This window comes from Salmo salar, chromosome ssa12 (genome assembly GCF_905237065.1).
Source record: "Salmo salar chromosome ssa12, Ssal_v3.1, whole genome shotgun sequence".
NCBI classification, from domain to species: Eukaryota; Metazoa; Chordata; class Actinopteri; order Salmoniformes; family Salmonidae; genus Salmo; species Salmo salar.
The window spans coordinates 88,053,584-88,075,116 of record NC_059453.1 but is presented as its reverse complement, the minus strand read 5'-3'; the positions used below and the strand labels follow the sequence as shown (position 1 = coordinate 88,075,116).

General features: G+C 40.2%; 1 protein-coding gene across 4 annotated transcripts in view; it reads left to right on the top strand.

The window, feature by feature from the left end:
* LOC106566018 (immunoglobulin-like and fibronectin type III domain-containing protein 1) overlaps positions 1-19,440 on the top strand; it is a 36,294-nt gene extending 16,854 nt beyond the window's left edge. For all 4 annotated transcript variants that reach the window (XM_014133800.2, XM_014133798.2, XM_014133803.2 and 1 more), the window contains 17 exons: positions 199-340; positions 2,752-2,879; positions 3,163-3,304; positions 7,132-7,250; positions 9,220-9,361; positions 9,823-9,941; positions 10,242-10,383; positions 10,491-10,784; positions 10,958-11,260; positions 14,419-14,595; positions 14,792-14,920; positions 15,120-15,428; positions 15,574-15,656; positions 15,794-15,986; positions 16,155-16,451; positions 16,625-16,951; positions 17,257-19,440. In XM_014133800.2, the coding sequence (XP_013989275.1) occupies positions 199-340; positions 2,752-2,879; positions 3,163-3,304; positions 7,132-7,250; positions 9,220-9,361; positions 9,823-9,941; positions 10,242-10,383; positions 10,491-10,784; positions 10,958-11,260; positions 14,419-14,595; positions 14,792-14,920; positions 15,120-15,428; positions 15,574-15,656; positions 15,794-15,986; positions 16,155-16,451; positions 16,625-16,951; positions 17,257-17,261 (3,051 nt within the window). In that variant the 3' untranslated portion in view covers positions 17,262-19,440. The remainder of the gene's footprint in view (positions 1-198; positions 341-2,751; positions 2,880-3,162; positions 3,305-7,131; positions 7,251-9,219; positions 9,362-9,822; positions 9,942-10,241; positions 10,384-10,490; positions 10,785-10,957; positions 11,261-14,418; positions 14,596-14,791; positions 14,921-15,119; positions 15,429-15,573; positions 15,657-15,793; positions 15,987-16,154; positions 16,452-16,624; positions 16,952-17,256) is intronic.
* The last annotated feature ends 2,093 nt before the right edge of the window (positions 19,441-21,533 follow it).

The window sequence follows — 21,533 nt, the reverse complement described above, 5'->3', positions numbered from 1 at the left end:
TGGTGTGCAGGCTAATTCTCCAGACCAATACTAACGCATTTGATTAAACTAAACAGCTTGATGATGTGTATATATTGTCAAAGTTAAATAACGGGAAATAATAACCATTACAAAATAAGCTCTGACAGTTGAATGAAAAACAAGATGCTATTTTCAGTCCCCTACTGGATTGAATCCATTCTCTATTTCTGTCATCAGATAACTGATAAGGATGGGCTGAAAATCATCCAAGATGGAGCCAGTCATAAGCTGGTAATTGAAAGCTGTAAAAAAAATGATGCAGGAGTCTATTCATTTGAGGTGGATGGTCATAAATCTGAGGCAAATTTCACTGTTTCAGGTAAGGATGAACAGTTACTGTGGATTGCATCCAAGATCAGGAAATGCTCCTGTAAGGTTATTGTTCCCTTGATTAGAGCACTTTAAGATAGATGGAATGTGTCCTACATAAAACAATTCTACATCATTATATACATGTGTTTATTCACCTGTTATTCATGTATTCATATTTGTTTTGCAACCAATAAAAATGTATTCTAACGGTAGGCCTATGTAAGATAAAAATGTGTGTTATTCTGTAATTTATAAATCACAGTAAATACAGTGCAAGTTTGGAAAGTATTTAGACCTCTTGACTTTTTCCACATTTTGCTACATTACAGCCTTATTACAAATGGATTGAAATGTTGTTTTCTTCCACTCATCAATATACACACACAATACCCCACAATGAAAAAGCAAAAACTGGTTTTTAGAATTTTTTTGCACATTTATAAAAAAATAAAACACTGAAAAATCACGTTTACTTAACTATTCAGACCCATTACTCAGTACTTTGTTGAAACACCTTTGGCAGCGATTACAGTCTCGAGTCTTCTTGGGTATGACTCTCTGAGCTTCGCACACCTGTATTTGGGGAGTTTCTCCCATTCTTCTCTGCACATCCTCTCAAGCTGTGTTAGGTTGGATGGGGACCGTCACTGCACAGCTACTTTCAGGTCTCTCCATAGAGGTTCGATCGGGTTCTGGCTGGGCTACTCAAGGACATTCAGAGACTTGTCCTTGCATTGTCTGGACTGTGTGCTTAGGGGTGTTCTCCTTTTATAAGGTGAACCTTCGCCCCAGTCTGAGGTCCTAAGCGCTCTGGAGTAGGTTTTCATCAAGAATCTCTCTGTTCGTTGCTCTGTTCATCTTTCCCACGATCCTGAAAAGTCTCCCAGTCCCTGACGCTGAAAGAAATCCCCACCACATGATGCTGCCATCACCATGCTTCACCGTAGGGATGGTGCCAGGTTACCTCCAGACATGACGCTTGGCATTCAGGCCATCAGACCAGAGAATCAAGTTTCTCATGGTGTGAGTCCTTAAGGTGCCTATTGGCAAACTCCAAGTGGGCTGTAATGTGCCTTTTACTGAGGAGTGGCTTCTGTCTTGCCACTCTACCATAAAGGCCTGATTGGTGGAGTGCTGCAGAGATGATTGTCCTTCTGGAAAGTTCTCCCATCTCCACAGGGGAACTCTGGAGGTCTGTCAGAGTGACCATCGGGTTCTTGGTCACCTCCATTGCCGAGGCCCTTCTCAGTTGCTCAGTTTGGCCGGGCGGCCAGCTCTGGGAATAGTCTTGGTGGTTCCAAACTTCTTCCATTTAAGAATGATGGAGGCCACTGTCTTCTTGGAGACCTTCAATGCTGCATTTTTTTTGGCACCCTTTCCTTCATCTGTGCTTCAACACAATCCTGTCTCGGAGCTCTAAAGACAATTCCTTTGACCTCAAGGCTTGGTTTTTGCTCTGACTTGCACTGTCAACAATGGGACCTTATATAGACAGCTGTGTGCCTTTACAAATCACGTCCAGTCAATTGAATTTACCACAGGTGGACTCCAATCAAGTTGTAGAGACATCTCAAGGATGATTAACGGAAACAGGATGCAACTGAGCTCAATTTGGAGTCTCATAGCGAAGGTTCTGAATACTTATGTACATAAGGTATTTCTGTTTTTATTTTTTATAAATTTGAAAACAATTCAGTAAACCTGTTTTTGCTTGATCATTCCTGGGTATTGTGTGTAGATTGCTGAAGATTTTTTATTTATTTAATCCATTTTAGAATAAGGCTGTAACGTAAAACAGAATGAGGAAAAAGTCAATGGGTCTGAATACTTTCCGAAGGCTCTGTATATCCAAAAACAAAAGCAATGCAATATCTCTGATGTTAGAATGTTTTGCATGTCATGTCCAAATCACCTTAAAATTGATTGTTTAGCTCAATAAAGTTACTTTGAGAGGATTTGGACATGGAACACAAAACATTGGAGATACTGTATTGACTTGCATTGGTTTTTGGACAAAATTGTTTTAAAGTTTGGAGACAGTGGCCAGGTAAACAAAACCAAAGCATGGTTGCTGACTTACCTTGTCCATAGACTTCTTACAGAGTAAGCCAACCAATATGTAATTTTGTAATTTAAGTGAACTATCCCTTTTACTTTGTGTATCTAGTTCCATTCAGTAAGAGCATATACAATATGTTTGCAATTTACAGCAGAGATTTGTGGTGCATTACAAACTTTGACACTCTACTAAACTATCCTGTTGCTGCAGGAATATTTTCCTGCTGTAATCAAAATGGTTCAAATTAAGATCCTACATCTGTATGACAATTTACGGCTAAGATTATAAAGAAAGTTGTGATGCATTACCCACTTAGAGACTATATTATTACGATTTCTGCTGTCTTTATTTATTTATAGATCCAGGTGCTCAATTTGTTGGATACGGACTCTCTGATATCGAAGTTAAATTTGATGAAACAGCAGAGCTGTCCTTGACACTAAGCAGTCCGAATGTTGAGGGGTTCTGGTATAAAGACGGGAAAGAGGTGAGTGCAGTATTCTTCAATCCCCAAAATACAGTCAGTGTTTATTTCAACCTTGGTCCAGGAGATCCACAAGGTGTGCAGGCTTTTGCTGCAGCCCAATACTAACATATGTGATTCAACTAAACAATAGCTTGGTGAAGATCAATCATGGTGGGAAAAACGCAACTATTGAAGTCATTCAAGTGAAAAGTAACTATTTGGAAAGATTATCTGACAACTACATGACAAACTAGATTACATTTTCTCCTGTTAGATTTAATGTGTTCTCTATTTCTGTAATCAGGTACCTCGTGATGACAGGGTGAAAATCATCAAAGAAGGAGCCTTTCACAAGCTGGTCATTGATAACTGTAAAAAAGACGATGCAGGAATCTATCACTTTGAGGTGGATGGTCGTAAATCCGAGGCAACGCTCACTGTGCAGGGTAAGAATGGACGGTTACAGCATGTGGGTTACATCCAGGATCCGGAAATGCATCTCTAAGGCTGATGTTCCCTTGATTAGAGCACTTTAAGATACTGTACATGAAATTGAATGATACATCATAGTGAAGTATGTTGATTAACCTGTTATACTGTACATCTTCGTTCATTCCAATATACTTTCTCCCCTGCCAACTCTGCCAACTCTGACAATTGCTGTTATGAACATGGATAACAATTCATCACCTCACTTGGTATGTAACATTACATTGCTGCTGTTCTTCATAATTTATAAGACACAGTAATTATATAACTTGCTGGTCTATATTCATTATGACAAATTACAATGTGGTATAACATTTGAAACCACCATTCTGTGAACTTCCTAAACAATCTATAGTCCCCATCATTATCTTGTCAATAATCATATGTAACCTTGTTTATTTTTGGTTCATTGCTATTGCATATGTCTTGTGCATACATATGTAAGATCTTAATTTGTTTGCTTTTGTAGCTGATAATAGTTGTATACAAAGGTTTAAAAAAAGCTTCTAAAGTTTGTAATTTCCACTTAAAAATTTCAGACTTGATTTGCCCTAGAGAAAAATGTATTGAACACTACACAAAATGTCCATTAATTATAATCCACATACAGTTGAAGCCAGAAGATTACATACACATTCGTCAAATACATTTAAACTCAGTTTTTCACAATTCCTGACATTCAATCCTAGTAAAAATTCCCTGTCTTAGGTCAGTTAGGAAGACCACTTTATTTAAGAATGTGAAATGTTAGAATAATAGTGGAGAGAATGATTTATTTCAGCTTTTATTTCTTTCATCACATTCCAGGTGGGTCAGAAGTTTACATGCACTCAATTAGTATTTGTTAGTATTGTCTTTGAATTGGTTAACTTGGGTCAAGCGTTTGGGGTAGTCTTCCACAAGCTTCCCACACCAGCTCCTGACAGAGCTGGTGTAACTGAGTCAGGTTTGTAGGCCTCCTTGCTCACACATGCTTTTTCAGTTCTGCCCAAACATTTTCTATAGGATTGAGGTCAGGGCTTTGTGATGGCCACTCCAATACCTTGACTTTGTTGCTCCCTCTTAGGGCTAGGGGACAGTATTCGGAAGTTCAGATAAATGACGTGCCCAAAGTAAACTGCCTGTCACTCAGGCCCAGAAGCTAGGATATGCATATAATTGGTAGCATTGGATATAAATAATGTCTGTGAGTATGACAGAACTGATATGGCAGGCAAAAACCAGAGGAAAATCCATCCGGACATTTTTTTTTGAGGTCACAGGCCATATCTATGGGATATACAAATAAATAGCTCCTAGATTGCAGTTCCTATGGTTTCCACTAGATGTCAACAGTCTTTAGAAAGGGTTTCAGGCTTGTTTTTTGAAAAATTAGCAAGTATTTGTAGTCTTTCAAGGTGTCCCTCGTTAGGACTTTAGTCTTGTGGGGCTCGTGAATGAGGGTGCGCACTTCGTTATTTATCTCCGGTATTGAACATACTACATTCTGTCTTAAATTGTATCGTTTATTTACATATTAGGGTACCTGAGGATTGATTAGAAATGTTGTTTGGCTTGTTTGGACAAAGTTTACCGGTAACTTTTGGGATTCCTTTGTCTGCATGTTGAATGAGTGGAACGGGTGGATTACTGAATTAAACGCGCCAACTAAACTGCCTTTTTTGGGAGATAAAGAAGGACTTTATTGAACAAAACAACCATTTGTTGTGTAGCTGGGACCCTTGGGATTGCAAACAGAGGAAGATCTTCAAAGGTAAGTGGTTTATTTTATCGCTATTTCTGATTTTTGTGACGCCTCTGCTGGTTTGGAAAATGTTTTTAATGCTGGTGTATGCGGGGCGCTGTCCTCAGATAATCGCATGGTCTGCTTTCGCCATAAAGCCTTTTTGAAATCTGACAACACGGTTGGATTTAGAAGAAGTTAAGCTTTTAAATTATGTAAGACACTTGTCTGTTCATGAATGTTTAATATAACAATTTTGTAATTTGAATTTGGCTAGCGGGATCCGTGCGTTAAGTGGTTTAAGCCATTTTGCCACAACTTTGGACGTATACTTGGGGTCATCGTCCATTTGGAAGACCCATTTTCGACCAAGCTTTAACTTCCTGACTGATGTCTTGCGATGTTGCTTCAATATATCCACATAATTTCCCTGCCTCATGATGCCATCTATTTTGTGAAGTGCACCAGTCCCTCCTGCAGCAAAGCACCCCCACAACATGATGCTGCCACCCCCGTGCTTCACAGTTGGGATGGTGTTCGTCGGCTTGCAAGCATCCCCTTTTGTCCTCCAAACTTAATGATGGTCATTATGGCCAAACAGTTCTATTTTTGTTTCATCATACCAGAGGACATTTCTCCAAAAAGTACGACCTTTGTCCCCATATGCAGTTGCAAACCGTAGTCTGGCTTTTTATGGCGGTTTTGGAGCAGTGGCTTCTTCCTTGCTGAGCGGCCTTTTAGCTTATGTTGATATAGGACTCGTTTTTAGTGTGGATATAGATACTTTTGTACCTGTTTCCTCCAGCATCTTCACAAGGTCCTTTGCTGTTGTTCTGGGATTTATTTGCACTTTTTGCACCAAAGTACGTTAATCTCTAGGAGACAGAACGTGTCTCCTTTCTGAGCTGTGTGACGCCTGCGTGTTCCCATGGTGTTTATACGTGCGTACTATTGTTTGTTCAGATGAACGTGGTACCTTTAGGCATTTGGAAATTGCTCCTAAGGATGAACCAGACTTGTGGAGGTCTCCAATTCTTTTTCTGAGGTCTTGGCTAATATCTTTTGATTTTCCCATGATGTCAAGCAAAGAGGCACTGAGTTTGAAGGTAGGCCTTGAAATACATCCACAGGTACTGTCACGACTTCCACCGAAGGTGGCTCCTCTCCCTGTTCGGGCGGCGCTCAGCGGTTGTCGTCGCCGGTCTACTAGCTGCCACCGATCCCTATTCCTTTTCGTTTGGTTTTGTCTGTCTTGTGTTTCACCTGTGTCTTGTTTAGGTTAATTAGTGGGGTATTTAATCTCGCCCTACCAGTTCGGTTTCGTGCGGGATTGTTTGTGTATCTGTCGTTGGTTTGGGTTGCATTTTATTTTGTTCTGTTAGACAGGTGTATTTTCTGGACTGTGTTCCGGATTATTTTAGTGGGCTGCTGTTGTGGTCCTGTGCTGTTCTATGGATGGACTCTTTAATAAACGCCTTTTCTATATTATTACTCTCCTGCACCTGACTTCACACCCACCTCTCCTAGGGAGCTATTGACACGTACACCTCCAATTGACTCAAATTATGTCAGTTAGCCTATCAGAAGCTTCTGAAGCCATGACATCATTTTCTGGAATTTTCCAAGCTGTTTAAAGGCACAGTCAACTTAGTGTATGTAAACTTCTGACCCACTGGAATTGTGATACAGTGAATTATATGTGAAATAATCTGTCTGTAAACAATTGTTGGAAAAATGACTTGTGTCATGCGCAAAGTAGATGTCCTAACCGACTTGCCAAAACTATAGTTTGTTAACAAGAAACGTGTGGAGTGGTTGAAAAACTAGTTTTAATGACTCCAACCTTAGTGTATGTAAACTTCCGACTTCAACTGTAGTTATTGACATTTCCTTTTGCTGCAGGAATATTTTTCTGCTGTAGCGAAATGGTTAAAATTAAGATCCTACATCTGTATGACAATTTACAGCTAATATTATAAGGAAAGTGGTGATGCATTACCCACTTTGAGATTATACTAAACTATGATGGTTACTGTTGTCTTTACTTATTTTTAGATCTAGGTGCTCAATTCAGCATTGGACTGTCTGACGTCGACGTTAAGCTTGATGCAACAGCAGAGCTACTCTGCGAAGTGAGCTGTCTGAACATTGACGGGGTCTGGTATAAACATGGAAAACAGGTCAGTACATTATTCTTCAATCAAACAAATAGTGTTCTTCATAATTTTTTTATTTAACCTTTTTTTAACTAGGCAAGTCAGTTAAGAACAAATTCTTATTTATAATGACGGCCTACCCCGGCCAAACCCAGACGACGCTGGGCCAATTGTACGCCGCCCACTCACTGCCGGTTGTGATACAGCCTGGAATCAAACCAGGGTCTGTAGTGATGCCTCTAGCATGGAGATGCAGTACCTTAGACCACTGTGCCACTCATCCTTGGTCCAGGAGAACCACAAGGTGTACAGGATTTTGCTCCACATCAGGGTTGAAGAACTCTGCATTAAAGAGGGACTGTAGTGGCTGATTTTGCCTCAGTTTTCCTCCTCCTCGCAAAAAAATGCTTCGAAGTCTAGATTTGTGTTTGATGTGGGTGTTTCTTGCATGTGTCTGAGTTTGTAAATTCACTCTGACAATCTACTCCAATATTAACACTCTGGTTTGAGAGTCCAAGAGAGAAGAATAATTGATGATTTTAAAACCAGCCTAGCCTACACCCGGTTGTTATGACAGGTTTCAGTAAGCAAAAAAAACTTCTCTCAGCTAGCTAATTTTAGCCAATTAGCTTTGATGCTTGACTGATATTGTGAGATCCGAACGCTACCCTTCAGCTGGAGCGACTTGTGTGCGCTCCGAGAGAGAATTCATGAACAAACACCATCTTAGTGGGCATTACATGAAATCAAAACCCAACCTTCAAATATATCAAGGAAAGCAGAGACTTCACAGGTACTCCTAATCTCAGACTTCATAATTTTGAAAATATTGACTTTCTTTTTAAATGATCAGTTTTAAAGCTGTTAGTGAATTTTGGGACTATAAATTACGTATATGACTAATACCGATGCCACATAGGTGTCACGCCCTGACCAGGTTAACTCTTCTATTTTGGTCAGGGTGTGGCATTTCTATAGTTTATTTTCTATGTTTTGGTATAGCCTTGCTTTGGGGCGTATTTCTATGTTGGGTTCTGTAGATTCCCAATCAGAGACAGCTGTCGCTAGTTGCCTCTGATTGGGGAATCATATTTAAGTTCCTTTTCCCCCCACGATGATTGTGGGTTGTTGTCTCTTTTTGTTGGAGCAGTAGCGATACGTTTATTCTCTGTTTTGACCGTGTTATTTCAGTCTGTAATAAATAACATGAGTTCGCTCCCAGCTGCGCCTTGGTCCACTTCTTCCTTCCTGCACGACGATCGTTACAATAGGCGATAGGCCGTTTTCAACAGGGATTTCTTTTTTTTCATCACATCCTCTTTATACGTCCTCTTTAAGCGTACTGTATATAGACAATAGTTATTGTCAGATGGTGGGGCGATCAACATTCAATGAGTTTAAGTGAAATCCTGACAGGATAAACAGAACTACACAGAACAAAAATATAAACGCAAGCTGTAAAGTGTTGGTCCCATGTTTCATGAGCTAAAATAAAAGATCCCAGAAATGTTCCATACACACAAAAAGCTTATTCCTCTCAAATGTTGTGCACAAATTGGATTGACGTGTATGACAGCGTGTTCCAGTTCCCGACAATATCCTGCAACTTTGCAAAGCCATTGAAGAGGAGTGGGACAACATTCCACAGGCCACAATCAACAGCCTGATCAACTCTATGCAAGGAGATGTGTCACGCTGCATGAGGCAAATCCAGATCTAATCCACATCCGTACCTTTTCTTCCCCAAGTTATCTGTGACCAACAGATGCATATCTGTATTCCCAGTCATGTGAAATCCTTAGATTAGGGCCTAATTAATTTCCTTATATGAACTGTTGATCTTTGAAATTGTTGCATGTTGCGTTTATATTGTTGTTCAGTGTATTTCAGTCATGGAAGTGAAAGTAACCATTAGGAAAGATTGTGTGACAGATGAACGACAAACAAGAATCTCTTTTCAGTCTGCTGTTTCAATCCCTACTTCTGTGATCAGGTAACTCCTGATGACAGGGTGAAAATCATCACAGATGGAGCCTGTCACAAGCTTGTCATTGATTGCTGTCGAAAAGATGATGGAGCAGTCTATCGCTTTGAGGTGGATGGTCGTATATCAGAGGCCACACTCACTGTTCAGCGTAAGTAACATAGACTGTTATATTAACATGTCATTACACCAAACTGTTTCCAATAGGTGGGAAATGACACTGCCTTGTCACCTGACATTCAGTGACACAAGATGACCTCTGATGTTATGTCTCTTTTATGACGGTGTTATGTTTTTGTTGGATAAAATTGTAAAACTATCATAGACAAATGTTTATCACCTGTTATACATCTGTGTTCATTCTACTTTACACCCCCCCCCCTCCAACCCTGTGACAATTGCTGTTATGGACATGGATAACAATTCATCACCTAACTTGGTATGTAACATTTTGTTGTTCTGTCATTTATAAGACACAGTAAATATATATTCTATAACTTGTTCATCTATAGTCATTATGATAATGTTGTACAATGACAATAGTGACTATATATACACACACAGTCTTTGTGCATGACAATTTTGGCTGTCTTTACTTATTTATAGATCCAGCTGTTCAATTCATTTTGGGAGTGGCTGATGTCCAAGTTAAAATCTGCACACCAGCAGAGCTGTCCTGCAAACTGAGCAGTCCGAACTGTAAGGGGGTCTGGTATAAAGACGGATTTCAGGTGAGTGCTGTATTCTTCAATGACACAAATAAAGTATTCAGCAACCTTTTGCTCCAGCCCGATAATATTTGATTCAGAACAATAGCTTGATGATTAGTTAATTAATTGGATCAGGTGTATTAATGTTGGACTAGGAAATCCTCCACCTCATAATGGTATAAATAAAACCTTTATTCATCCTGTCAAAACCGTCATCAAAGGGAAAAAGTACCCATTAGCAAAGATTATGTTATTGCTGATTGAGAAACAAGAGTCTGTTTTCCCCTATTAGATTTAAATATATTCTCTTTCTGTGATCAGGTACCTCCTGATGACAGGGTGAAAATCATCAAAGAAGGAGCCTGTCACAAGTTGGTCATTGATAACTGTAAAAAAGACGATGCAGGAGTCTATCGCTTTGAGGTGGATGGTCGAATATCTGAGGGATCACTCACTGTGCAGAGTAAGAATGGACAGTTACAGTATGTGGGTTACATCCAGGGTTATGAAAAGCTTCAGTAAGGCTGTTGTTCCCTTGATTAGAGAATTTTCTTTTCTTTCATATTTAAGACCCACCAACATTCAACATGGATTCTCTGAGAGAATTCTCTAAGCCGGTCATTGTGAGAGCATGTGAAACGGCTGAGTGGAAATTGGCCTTTTCGGGTGGTGACCCAATGAAGATAAAGTGGATCAAGGAGGATGAGGAACTCCTGGAAGGCCTCAATGTCAAGATAGAACAGACTGACATAAAAGCCGGCTTGTGTCTTACCGATTGTCAAAGGAAGAACTGTGGAGAGGTCAAAATCAATATAAAAAATGACTATGGTACATTGGAAGCCACATCCAGACTGATTGTTCTTGGTGAGTTAGGAAGCAGGATATGAAATTAGATTCCTGGCAAGTCCGATGCAGAACATTTTTACAAAATGCCTCAATGATGACATACATTTCGCTTGAAGCCTTTTGTGGAATATCACAAACATCTCATTCTGTTGTTAGGCCACGTTTTCATTTTCATAGTTTTCTCCCAACAGACAAACCCACTCCACCACAAAGACCTGTGGAAATTGTGGAAACTTCTCTAACCGCCATTGAATTCAAATGGAAACCCCCAAAGGATGACGGTGGCTGTCCAGTCAAACACTACATTTTGGAGCGCCAGCAAGTGGGGGGAAGCAAAACATGGACAAATGTAGGGGAGCTCCCAAATGACCCCCTTAAATACAGGGATACTAATGTAAAGCCTGGGAAAAGATACTGTTACCACATCAGAGCCAAGAATGAGGAGGGAGTCAGTGATGTGCTGGAGACAGAGGACATCCAGGCTGGCATATTGTGTAAGTATTGTTAAAAATCCATATATTTTAGGACAGATCTCTCAATCATTTCAGTTATCAAGAGGGACAAGACAGGGATGCCTGATGTCTATTTTCTTTAGCCACATAAACTCTAGAATCATAATTACAACTCATGGCTTAATCCGGGGCATAGAGATTGGTGGAGATCAACATGCGATCTCATTGTATGCAGATTACATTTTACTTTATTTAACTGAACCAGAACATTCTCTGTCATTTATTTTACTATTGATGGATACATAATGCTGTATCAGGATTCAAAGTGAATTGTGAATCATAATTTCTCAAGCTAAGAAAGTAAATGTAAGTGGAAATGGACAAAGACAAATGAAATACCTTGGAGTACTGATTCCATGCAATCTGGAGGAGGCCTATGAAATCAATTACTCTCCTTTGAATTCAAACCTATCTATTAATGTTCAGAGATTGAGATCTCTCCCTATCTCTATGTTAAGTAGGGTCAACATAATCAAAATGAATATATTACCAAGGTTGATGTATTTATTCCAGACCCTGCCCATTTCAATTCCATCCAACTTTTTTAATAAAATAAACTGCCGGCTCTCCAACTTTATTTGGAATGGAAAGATCTCAAGAGTCAAATTGACTGTTTTACAATTACCCTATAAAGCTGGTGGTCTTGGACTACCTCATATGAATATGTATTACTGGACTGCACAACTGCCTTCCCTTAAACAATGGACAGCTGGCTATACTTGTGCAGGGAGGAGTATCAAAGCCATAAATATAATACCTTATGATTTACAATATATTCACTATTTCGGTTCCAAGGCGTTGAAGAAAAAACAGACAATCCAAAATGATATTGAATCGCTTCAACAGAATCTGGATGAACCTAAGGAATTGCCAAGTTATATCAAGGGTTGATTGAAACTTTACCTAATGGTTCAGAACCTAAAAGGAAAAAATGTGAAACAGATCTTTAGGAAGAAAATGAGGAGATATGTGAAAATGCTCATACCTGCTCCTACAATTTAAGACATAAACTACCACAATTTAATAAGATAATCATAGGACTTACTACACTCCTGCCAGAATGCATGTATTGCACCCAGAAATGTTATATCTCTGTTGGAGACGCAAAAAGCACAAAGGAACCCTATTACATATGCTGGGGTCCTGTGATAAACTGACACCCTTTTGGGATACTGCATGTGCTATCATTTCATTATGTCTAGGAATTTATATCCATCCATCCACGTTATGTCTGTTGGGAAATGTAAATATAGGTGATCAATATTAGAGAAAGTTGTGCAATCAAGGTCTAATTGCTGCAAAAAATGTATAGATTGGAAAGCCTCATTCACCCTCAATAACTATTTGGAGGACTGAACTATCTAGTTACAGATTTGGTATATTATAAAGTTAAACAAAAATCTAAAATATTTGACTGAATTTGGAAAACCTATGTTGATCACATTATTAAATAATGTTTTGTACACTGACGAGGTCTACACTGAGTGTACAAAACATTAGGAACACCTTCCTAATATTGGGTTGCACCCCCTTTTGCCCTCAGAACAGCCTCAATTTGTCAGGCCATGGACTCTACAAGGTGTCGAAAGCATTCCACAGGGATGCTGGCCCATGTTGACTCCAATGCTTCCCACAGTTGTGTCAAGTTGGCTGGATGACCTTCGGGTGGTGGACCATTCTTGATACACACGGGAAACTGTTGAGCATGATAAAAACAGCAGTGGTGCAGTTCTTGACACACTCTAACCAGTGCACCTGGCACCTACTACCAAATAAAATAAAATTGTATTTATCACATGCGCTGAACACAACTGGTGTAGACTTTAGTGGAATACTTGCTTACGAACCTTTCCCAATGATGCAGAGTTAAAAAAAGAAAAAAGTAATCACCACGAGGAATAAAACAAAATACACTAAAATGAAGCTATATACACGGAGTACTAGTACCAGATCAATGTGCAGAGGTACGAGGTACTTGAGGTAGATATGTACATGAAGGAATGATAAAGTGACTAGGCATCCAGGTGTGTGTGGACCATGTTAAGTCCTTAGTGAAGTGGACACCAAGGAACTTAAAGCTCTCGACCCGCTCCACAACAGCCCCGTTGACGTAGATGGGGGTGTGCTTTACCCTCTTTCTCCTATAGTCCATGATCAGCTCCTTGGTCTTACTGATGGTGAGGGAGAGGTTGTTGTCCTGGCACCACACTGCTACATCTCCGACCTCCTCCCTGTAGGCTGAGTCATTGCTGTCGGTGATCAGGCCTACCACTGTCGTGTCGTCAGCAAGCTGATGATGGTGTTAGAGTCGTACGCAGCCTTGCAATCGTGGGTGAACTGGGAGTACAGGACTTTTTTTCAAGTCTCTATGGTAGGAAAATCTCAAACTAATCTTATTCTCGAGTGAATGGACATTTGCCAATAAAATGGAGGGGAGCAACATTTGGATTACTCTACGCCTCAATTACACCAGGGCTCCACCTCGTCTCCCGTGTTAAAGTCGTATTTGAAGTCGAAATCAAGGGTTGTAACTGTCGATCTGATGTCCAGAAGTGCTTGGTGGTCACATGATAATAGTATGAACTTTCTGTAAAAAAATGTTTTAAGATAAACACAATACAAGTCACTAAATAGCAAAGTTGGGTTGGAAAGCGTGAGATATTGCCCTTCTCCGTCGGCGCCATCTTAATACATACACAATCCATGTCTCAATTGCGTCAAGGCTTAAAACGCTTTCTTTAACCTGTGTCCACCCCTTCATCTACACTGACTGAAGTTGATTTAACAGGTGACATCAATAAGGTATCATTGTTTTCACCTTGATTCACCTGGTCAGTCTATGTCATGGAAAGAGCAGGTGTTCCTAATGTTTTATACATTCAGAGGGCGTTTTGTTTTTGTTGTTTGTGAAGTCCTATTATTTTTATCGAAACAAAGCAAATCAGTATTTTTACATGAAGAGAGTGTTCTGCCTGACATTACATCCAGCTGGATCGTTCTCTTATTCTACACAGAACATCTTTTTGTTATACCGACTTTACATACAGATTCTGTCATTTCTAGGAAGAATTCTCCACTGTGATTAGATTTGGCACTATATGCATGGTAATGGAAAGCAGAATAACAAGTTATTCTCTCAGGTTACCCAGGACCCCCTTCGGCACCCAAAGTGGTCAGTGCCTTCAAGGACTGCATCAACCTGGCTTGGTCTCCCCCTATCAACACTGGAGAAACTGAAATTTGGGCTTACAACCTTGAGAGACGCAAGAAGGGAAGCAACTTTTGGAGCCCTGCGAACCTAGATGGGCCTATCAAAGGTGCGGCCTCCTCATAGGCAATGGCTCAAGGAAATATATCTACAAATGTGTTAATTTACCTGGAAGTGTACAACAAGAACCTTTCGTAAAAATATATAACTTGCAACCGCGACTCATCACACTTTACTTTTATGTGTAAGACTTTGTAAGTATGCTCTGGCATAATGATACTCTGAACTTTTTTATTTTCTCTCAGACACAACGTTTGCATTGAAAGATGTTATTGAGGGAGCAGCTTATGAATTTCGAGTGTCAGCTATTAACATCTCTGGTGTCGGCGAGCCCAGTCCTCCCTCTGTTATAGTCTTTGCCAGAGATCCCAAAAGTAAGTCATGGTCATCAAAACCATTTATGTTTTTGAAATATTAGAACTATCAGTTACAACAATAGCCTGGCAGAACTAGGCTGATCGCTGTCTTCACCCTGAAATAGAATAGTGAACGCAATGATCAGGCTGGTTCCAACGTAATATTGCACATGTCAACTAAAATACTAACTACTGTATCACATTGCTGTAATTCCAGAACCCCCTGGTAAAGTCATAGACCTAAAGCTAACAGATTCCAGTTACACCACGTTTTCTCTGGCTTGGACTAAACCAAAGGAGGTGGAAGGGGTGGAGGATGAGGCCAAAGGCTACTTTGTGGAGATCAGACCAAATGAGAGCCCAGAGTGGACTCGCTGTAACATCAACCCCATCATCCCCACCTCCTTCAATGTGATTGGCCTGAAGGCAATGGGAATGTACTGGGTGAGAGTGATCGCCACAAACGATGGAGGCGAGGGCGAGCCCCAAGGCTTTGATAATTACATCATCGCCATGCCTCCTCCTGGTAAGGAATAGCAACTAATTTAAATCACTATTGTGATGTTCAATAGTGAATATTGTATATAAGTCGACTGTATCCCTGAAATGTAATTTGATATTCAATAAAAAATGTAATCTGACCGATACTTGAATTTTCTTTACCCTGCAAGTGAGGCCACAATTTACAGGAAAAACAAAGAGCTTCATGGTTGTGAGAAAGGGGAATACTGTACGGTTCAACATCAACTTTGAGGTAAAGGGAAGCAAATGCAGCTTTCAGCCAACAAAATCGACTGTAAAAAGATAAACGCTTTCACTGTAATGACTACTGCTGTATGCTGCTTGTGTCACCAAGTTCTCTGTGTTTACATGGTTTCACATGGTCCACAGGCCTCTCCTTTGCCAGATATCTATTGGTTGAAGGACTGCGTTCCTGTGTCCAAACGTGTCACCATAACCAACTCTGACAGAGGTTCACAGCTTCTGATCCCCACGTCAGAGCGCTCTGATACGGGCATCTTTACCATCATTGTCAAGAACATGGTCGGTCAGGAGACCTTCAGTGTCGAGATCAGAGTTACAGGTGAATGTTAATCATTTTGCCTATATGTTTTTTATAATTTCAACTATAATCTTATGGCATCGGTAGATGAGAATCGTAAGTGAAGTTTTTAATGCCAGTATTAATGCAGTTACTGGAGGTAAGTTCAGCTTCGAATCAGATGACCATGTCTTTCTGACCTGGTTCCAGATGATCCCAAGCCTCCTGGCCCGGTGGAGTTGGAACAGAATGTTCCTGGAACAGTGACTGTGACCTGGACTCCCTCCCCAGATGAGAAGAAGGATGACAGGCTGCACTACATTGTGTACAAACGTGACTCTGTCAAGCGCACCTGGAGGATGGTCGCTGACAGCCTCTTCAACCATAAGTTCACAGTTATCAACATTCTACCCGGCAGAGAGTATAACTTCAGGGTGTTTGCTAAGAATGACATGGGCCTCTCAGAACCTGCTGTGTCCCCTACATGGGGAACCACAAGGAGAAAAGGTTTGTGGCGACAGCAACTAGCCTCCTTGCATTTGTTGAATGAAAGATCATTGAATCGTAAAACTTTTAGCATAGGCCACATCACAGAGAATACTGTAAGTTTGAAATGTTGCCTGTATACAAAACAGTATTAGTTGCGAGGTAATCTTTCTCTCTTTTCTCCTGTAACTCAGAAAAGTTCATACTGGACATGCCAGACGTAAAGGGCTTGGACCTCCAGTGTCCACCATCGTTTTTACTCCGATTGAAAATCCGCACCGCTCCACCAGGCTACGAGTGCTACATGAGCTGTGCTGTACGAGGGGATCCAAAACCCCATGTTACATGGTACCACAACAACGTCAGCCTCAACACCAACACCAACTACCTTATCACCAACGTGTGTGGGGTCTGCACAATGCTCATATTGAAGATCGGACCCAAGGACAGCGGCGACTACAGTGTCATCGCAGACAGTCCCTTGGGTAGGGCAGAGTGCTCCACCAAGCTCACAGTCAGAGGTAGTATCTCACAGTCCCGTCATAATTTTTTAATTACAGGAACAATCTGTAATTATTTTCAAACACCAGGTCTGAGGCGGAGGGTCTTCGTGACTATACTGTGCATTAATTGGCTCATAGACAACAATTATTTATTTTCTGTTTAGTGAATTTCATCCTGTGGCCACAGGATATAATGAAGTAGCATATCTTGACCTTTGAGGGGGTCTTTGATCTATGTACCTCAGTTCTACATCATGGAAGTCCTAGTGTGTGATACTATGTGTAGTAGAATATTAATTCTGTAACATTGGTTTGTTTTCCAGAGTGAAGAGTTCACCCAGATGGATTGATTGGCAGCAGCTGGCAACAGAAACTTATGTATTGACCTATCATATATTCTTCAAATAGACTAGGTGTTGTGTGTGTGGAGGCTCATATGCCCTTTTTCTTTAGTCTAAATGTTACACTCTTGGTTTTCTATGTGCTTACATGCAATGTGTCCTTCTATGTATTCTAGTTGTTAAAACATTGCAAAGCCTGAAATGAACATGACAAGACAAACATATATCACTAACTTTTGTGAAAGCGTCTTTATATATATAAATAAGTAAAGTGAAGAGACAAATCTACATAGGCTACATATCTTGCATTAGGAAATGAGTTTAGCCTATTCATTGAATTAATATGCGGATTCCATATAATATTGGTAATTAAGAGTGATATTATGTGTAATTGTCTTTCAATTCATTATACAGATGTATCAATCTGTTCATATTTGAATCAAATGATATTTAAGTAAGTTACATTTGTCATTTAGCAGATCCTCTTACCCAGAGCGACTTACAGGTTAAATTAAGGTCAAGTGCTTTGCTCAAGGGCACCTCAACAGACTTTTCACCTAGTCAGCTCGGGGATTCAAACCAGCAACCTCTCACTTAGTGGCCCAACGGTCCTAACCGCTAGGCTACCTGCCACCTTTCATGCCCTTTTCCAGTACACAACACACTTGACATCATGCACAGATTCGCGCGACTATTGGCAGCAGTAAGAAAGCCATCGCCATCTGCACCCATTGAACATAACCTAGATTTACGTTTTTATTACTTCTTAACAAAATAAAATGTTGGGTTCTCATACACTTACAATTATGTTTTGATTATTGCTTGAACAGTGAAAGATTATATTTGGTTGTGATCTTTGCAAAATAAATATTTTGGATTCAGCAGTTGTTAGCTATAATACTAACGCTCATTGACAAAGGCTGTAGCAAAAGCTAGCCAAAGAGATATTTTACTGGTTAAAGTTGAAGTGTTTTTTAAGTATAATGCAGTTGATTTGCAATGATGACACAAACATTATATTAAGCAGGACATGCATACAGTATGAGCCTTAAAATCCAATTATAATCCAAAAGTAGTGTGGCAATGTTTATTGTCACATGCACATACACCACCATTCATCCACCAGTGTCGGTTAACTACAGATTTTGTGCCTATGCGCCAGAATCTTGCAAGCTGCGCGAGATCTGCGCTTGGTTAGAGTTGTGTCTTTTCTTTTGCACTGAGTCTGTTGTGTGTTATGTGGCAAATATCATTATTACAGTGTGTCACGTAGTGTAGGCCAGAAGGCTAAACTGAAAAACCTTAACTGAAACTCAAGCCTATATTAAACTTAAACTCTACCAAATAAAATGATGGCCGAGCCACAAAAGCACTTCTGTACAAGGGTGTGTATTTACATAATGATTCCGAAAGAAAACAGTGCTGCCACAAAAGTATACATTATGGGGACAGCTAAACAGTGCTGCCCCATCAACAGCTCACTAAAAACGGTCCCCCCTTTTGTAGGGGAAGCCCCTCCCATCAGCACAAACTCATTAATTAATTAAGCAATTATAAACAAGCGTATATTTTCCACTCAGCTTAACATATCATGAATTGTCTTCATTGAACCGTTGCAATCAGTTTATCATAATACAATATAGCACAATATATAATACATATACACAACCCCATCACTACTGACATGGTGTCTTCCAATAAGTCCCTTCACATGAACACGCAATTCAGAACAGTACTGAGAAGCCAGCCGATTGCCGTAGCTCGGGTCCTTATTCCACCATACCCGGAAGCTACTGTCACGGATCCCAGGTACTGCTGCTCATTCTGTTCACCAGTTCCGGAGGTCAACATCACCGTCCATTTAGGCTTCACTGAACTGGATCATTACCACCAACCCCGGTCTGTCTTGACTGATTACGCACACCTGGTTCCCGTTTCCCCTGATTAGTATGTTATATATGTGCCCTCTGTTCCCCATTGTGCTTGTCGGTTATTGTTCCATTGTCTGTTGGCCGTGTGAGTTGTTTCAGCTTTTGTGCTGCGTGTTTTGTGCATTACGGGTCTCGGCCTGTGTCGTTCTACGAGGTTTACCCTCGCTCTTTTGTATGGGTACATCTCAGTGTTTTGTATATGTGCTTGTTTTGGGTATATTAAAAAAGCCATTATGTATTCCTGCGCCTGTCTCCCACTCCTTTATACCAGCGTGACAGCTACAGAGACAGAGAGAGAGGAACAGAAACAAAAAAACAGAGCGCTCATCCAAAACATTTGATAAGTACAATAATCGTCACTTAAATTAAACATGACAGCTTGTCTGCAAATTCCTTATACCATACTTTTACTGAAGGGAGTTTAGAATAACGTGTGTAATGCAAACGCAACCTGTTTTGCATGTTATTTTGGCATTTATACGCGTCACATATCAGTTTGCAAAGAATGTAAAAAAATATATATTATTGAGTTAATGAAACCCCATACAAACATAATGTATTTTTTGCTTTCTTGAGTAAGGCAGCTCCAAAATGCAGGTTTCAGCCTAGCTCAGGGCTTTCTGTGGTGGTGGGGCAGCCAGCGGAAAATACAGAGCTTAGGGGTTGGTAATGTTCTCTAGTTGCGCTGTGATTGGTTCAGTGTTTTGTCACTCATGGGGACACTTCGTCACCTCAAAATTTACCGGGGTAACTCGAAAATTCAAGCCCCTTGGGTGCTGCCATAGAGTTACATTAGAAGTGCCCATTCAAGAAGGCTCAAGGTCTTTGGCCACAGATACAGTAAAATGATGTAAAATCACGTTACATCTGCGTAGCTTTGTTTGGACTGATCATGTCAACATCATACTTTCAAAATATTAGCTAGCAAGCTAACAGTCATCATGAATCAAGTCGAAAATCTACTGGCAATAACAGTAATCATGAATCAAGTCGACAATCTACTGGAAAAACCCTTTAAATCTAAATTATGAAGAGAAATTATAGATAAAAACGTATCGGCCGTTGGACATAAACATTACACAAAAAGTTGGAAATCGCAAATTCAACAATGAGTGGTTTGGAAGGAATCAGTGGCTAACTGCAAGCATTGCAAAGCAATCACTAGCCTGCTATTCAATGGAGTGGGTGTGTGGTCCAAGTCAACGGTCATCCAAGTCGGGAACTCGGGCCTCTTTCTAGAGCTCCGACCTGAAGATCACTGACGTCAAATCAATTTTTTTTTCACTTGCGCCAAATTCAACAGGTGTAGACCTTACAGTGAAACACGTACTTACAAGCCCTTAACCAACAATGATTTAACACGTTTTCTTCTTAAAACCTGTTGGGGCTAGGGGGCAGTATTTGCACGGCCGGAAAAAAAACGTACCCGATTTAAACTGCTTACTACTCTTGCCCAGAAACGAAAATATGCATATAATTAGTAGATTTGGATAGAAAACACTCTAAAGTTTCTAAAACTGTTTGAATGGTGTCTGTGAGTATAACAGAACTCATATGACAGGCCAAAACCTGAGAAGATTCCATTGCATCTTTATCGAAAATACAGGATCTATGCTGTAACGTGACACTTTCTAAGGCTCCCATTGGCTCTCTAAAGCCGCCAGAAAGTGGAATGGGGTGTCTGCTGTCTATGGGCAAAGAACAGCAGCAGAGTTTGTGAGTGGTCAGCCTGGGGACAGTGAGACTGAGATGCGGGTTCACGAGACTACTCCATTTTTTTCTTTCAGCCTTTGAATGAATACAACGTTGCCCGGTTGGAATATTATCGCTATTTTAAGAGAAAAATAGCATAAAATTGATTTTAAACAGCGTTTGACATGCTTCGAAGTACGGTAATGGAATATTTTGACATTTTTTGTCACGAAATGCGCTCGCTCACCCTTCGGATACTGACCTGAACGCACTAACAAAACAGAGCTATTTGAATATAACTATGGATTATTTGGAACCAAAACAACATTTGTCGTTGAAGTAAAAGTCCTGGGAGTGCATTCTGACGAAGAACAACAAAGGTAATCCAATTTTTCTAATAGTAATTCTGAGTTTAGTGAGTCCCAAACTTGGTGGGTGTCAAAATAGCTAGCCGTGATGGCCGAGCTATGTACTCAGAATATTGCAAAATGTGCTTTCGCCGAAAAACTATTTTAAAATCTGACACCGTGATTGCATAAAGGAGTTCTGTATCTATAATTCTTTAAATAATTGTTATGTATTTTGTGAACGTTTATCATGAGTAATTTAGTAAATTCACCGGAAGTTTTCGGTGGG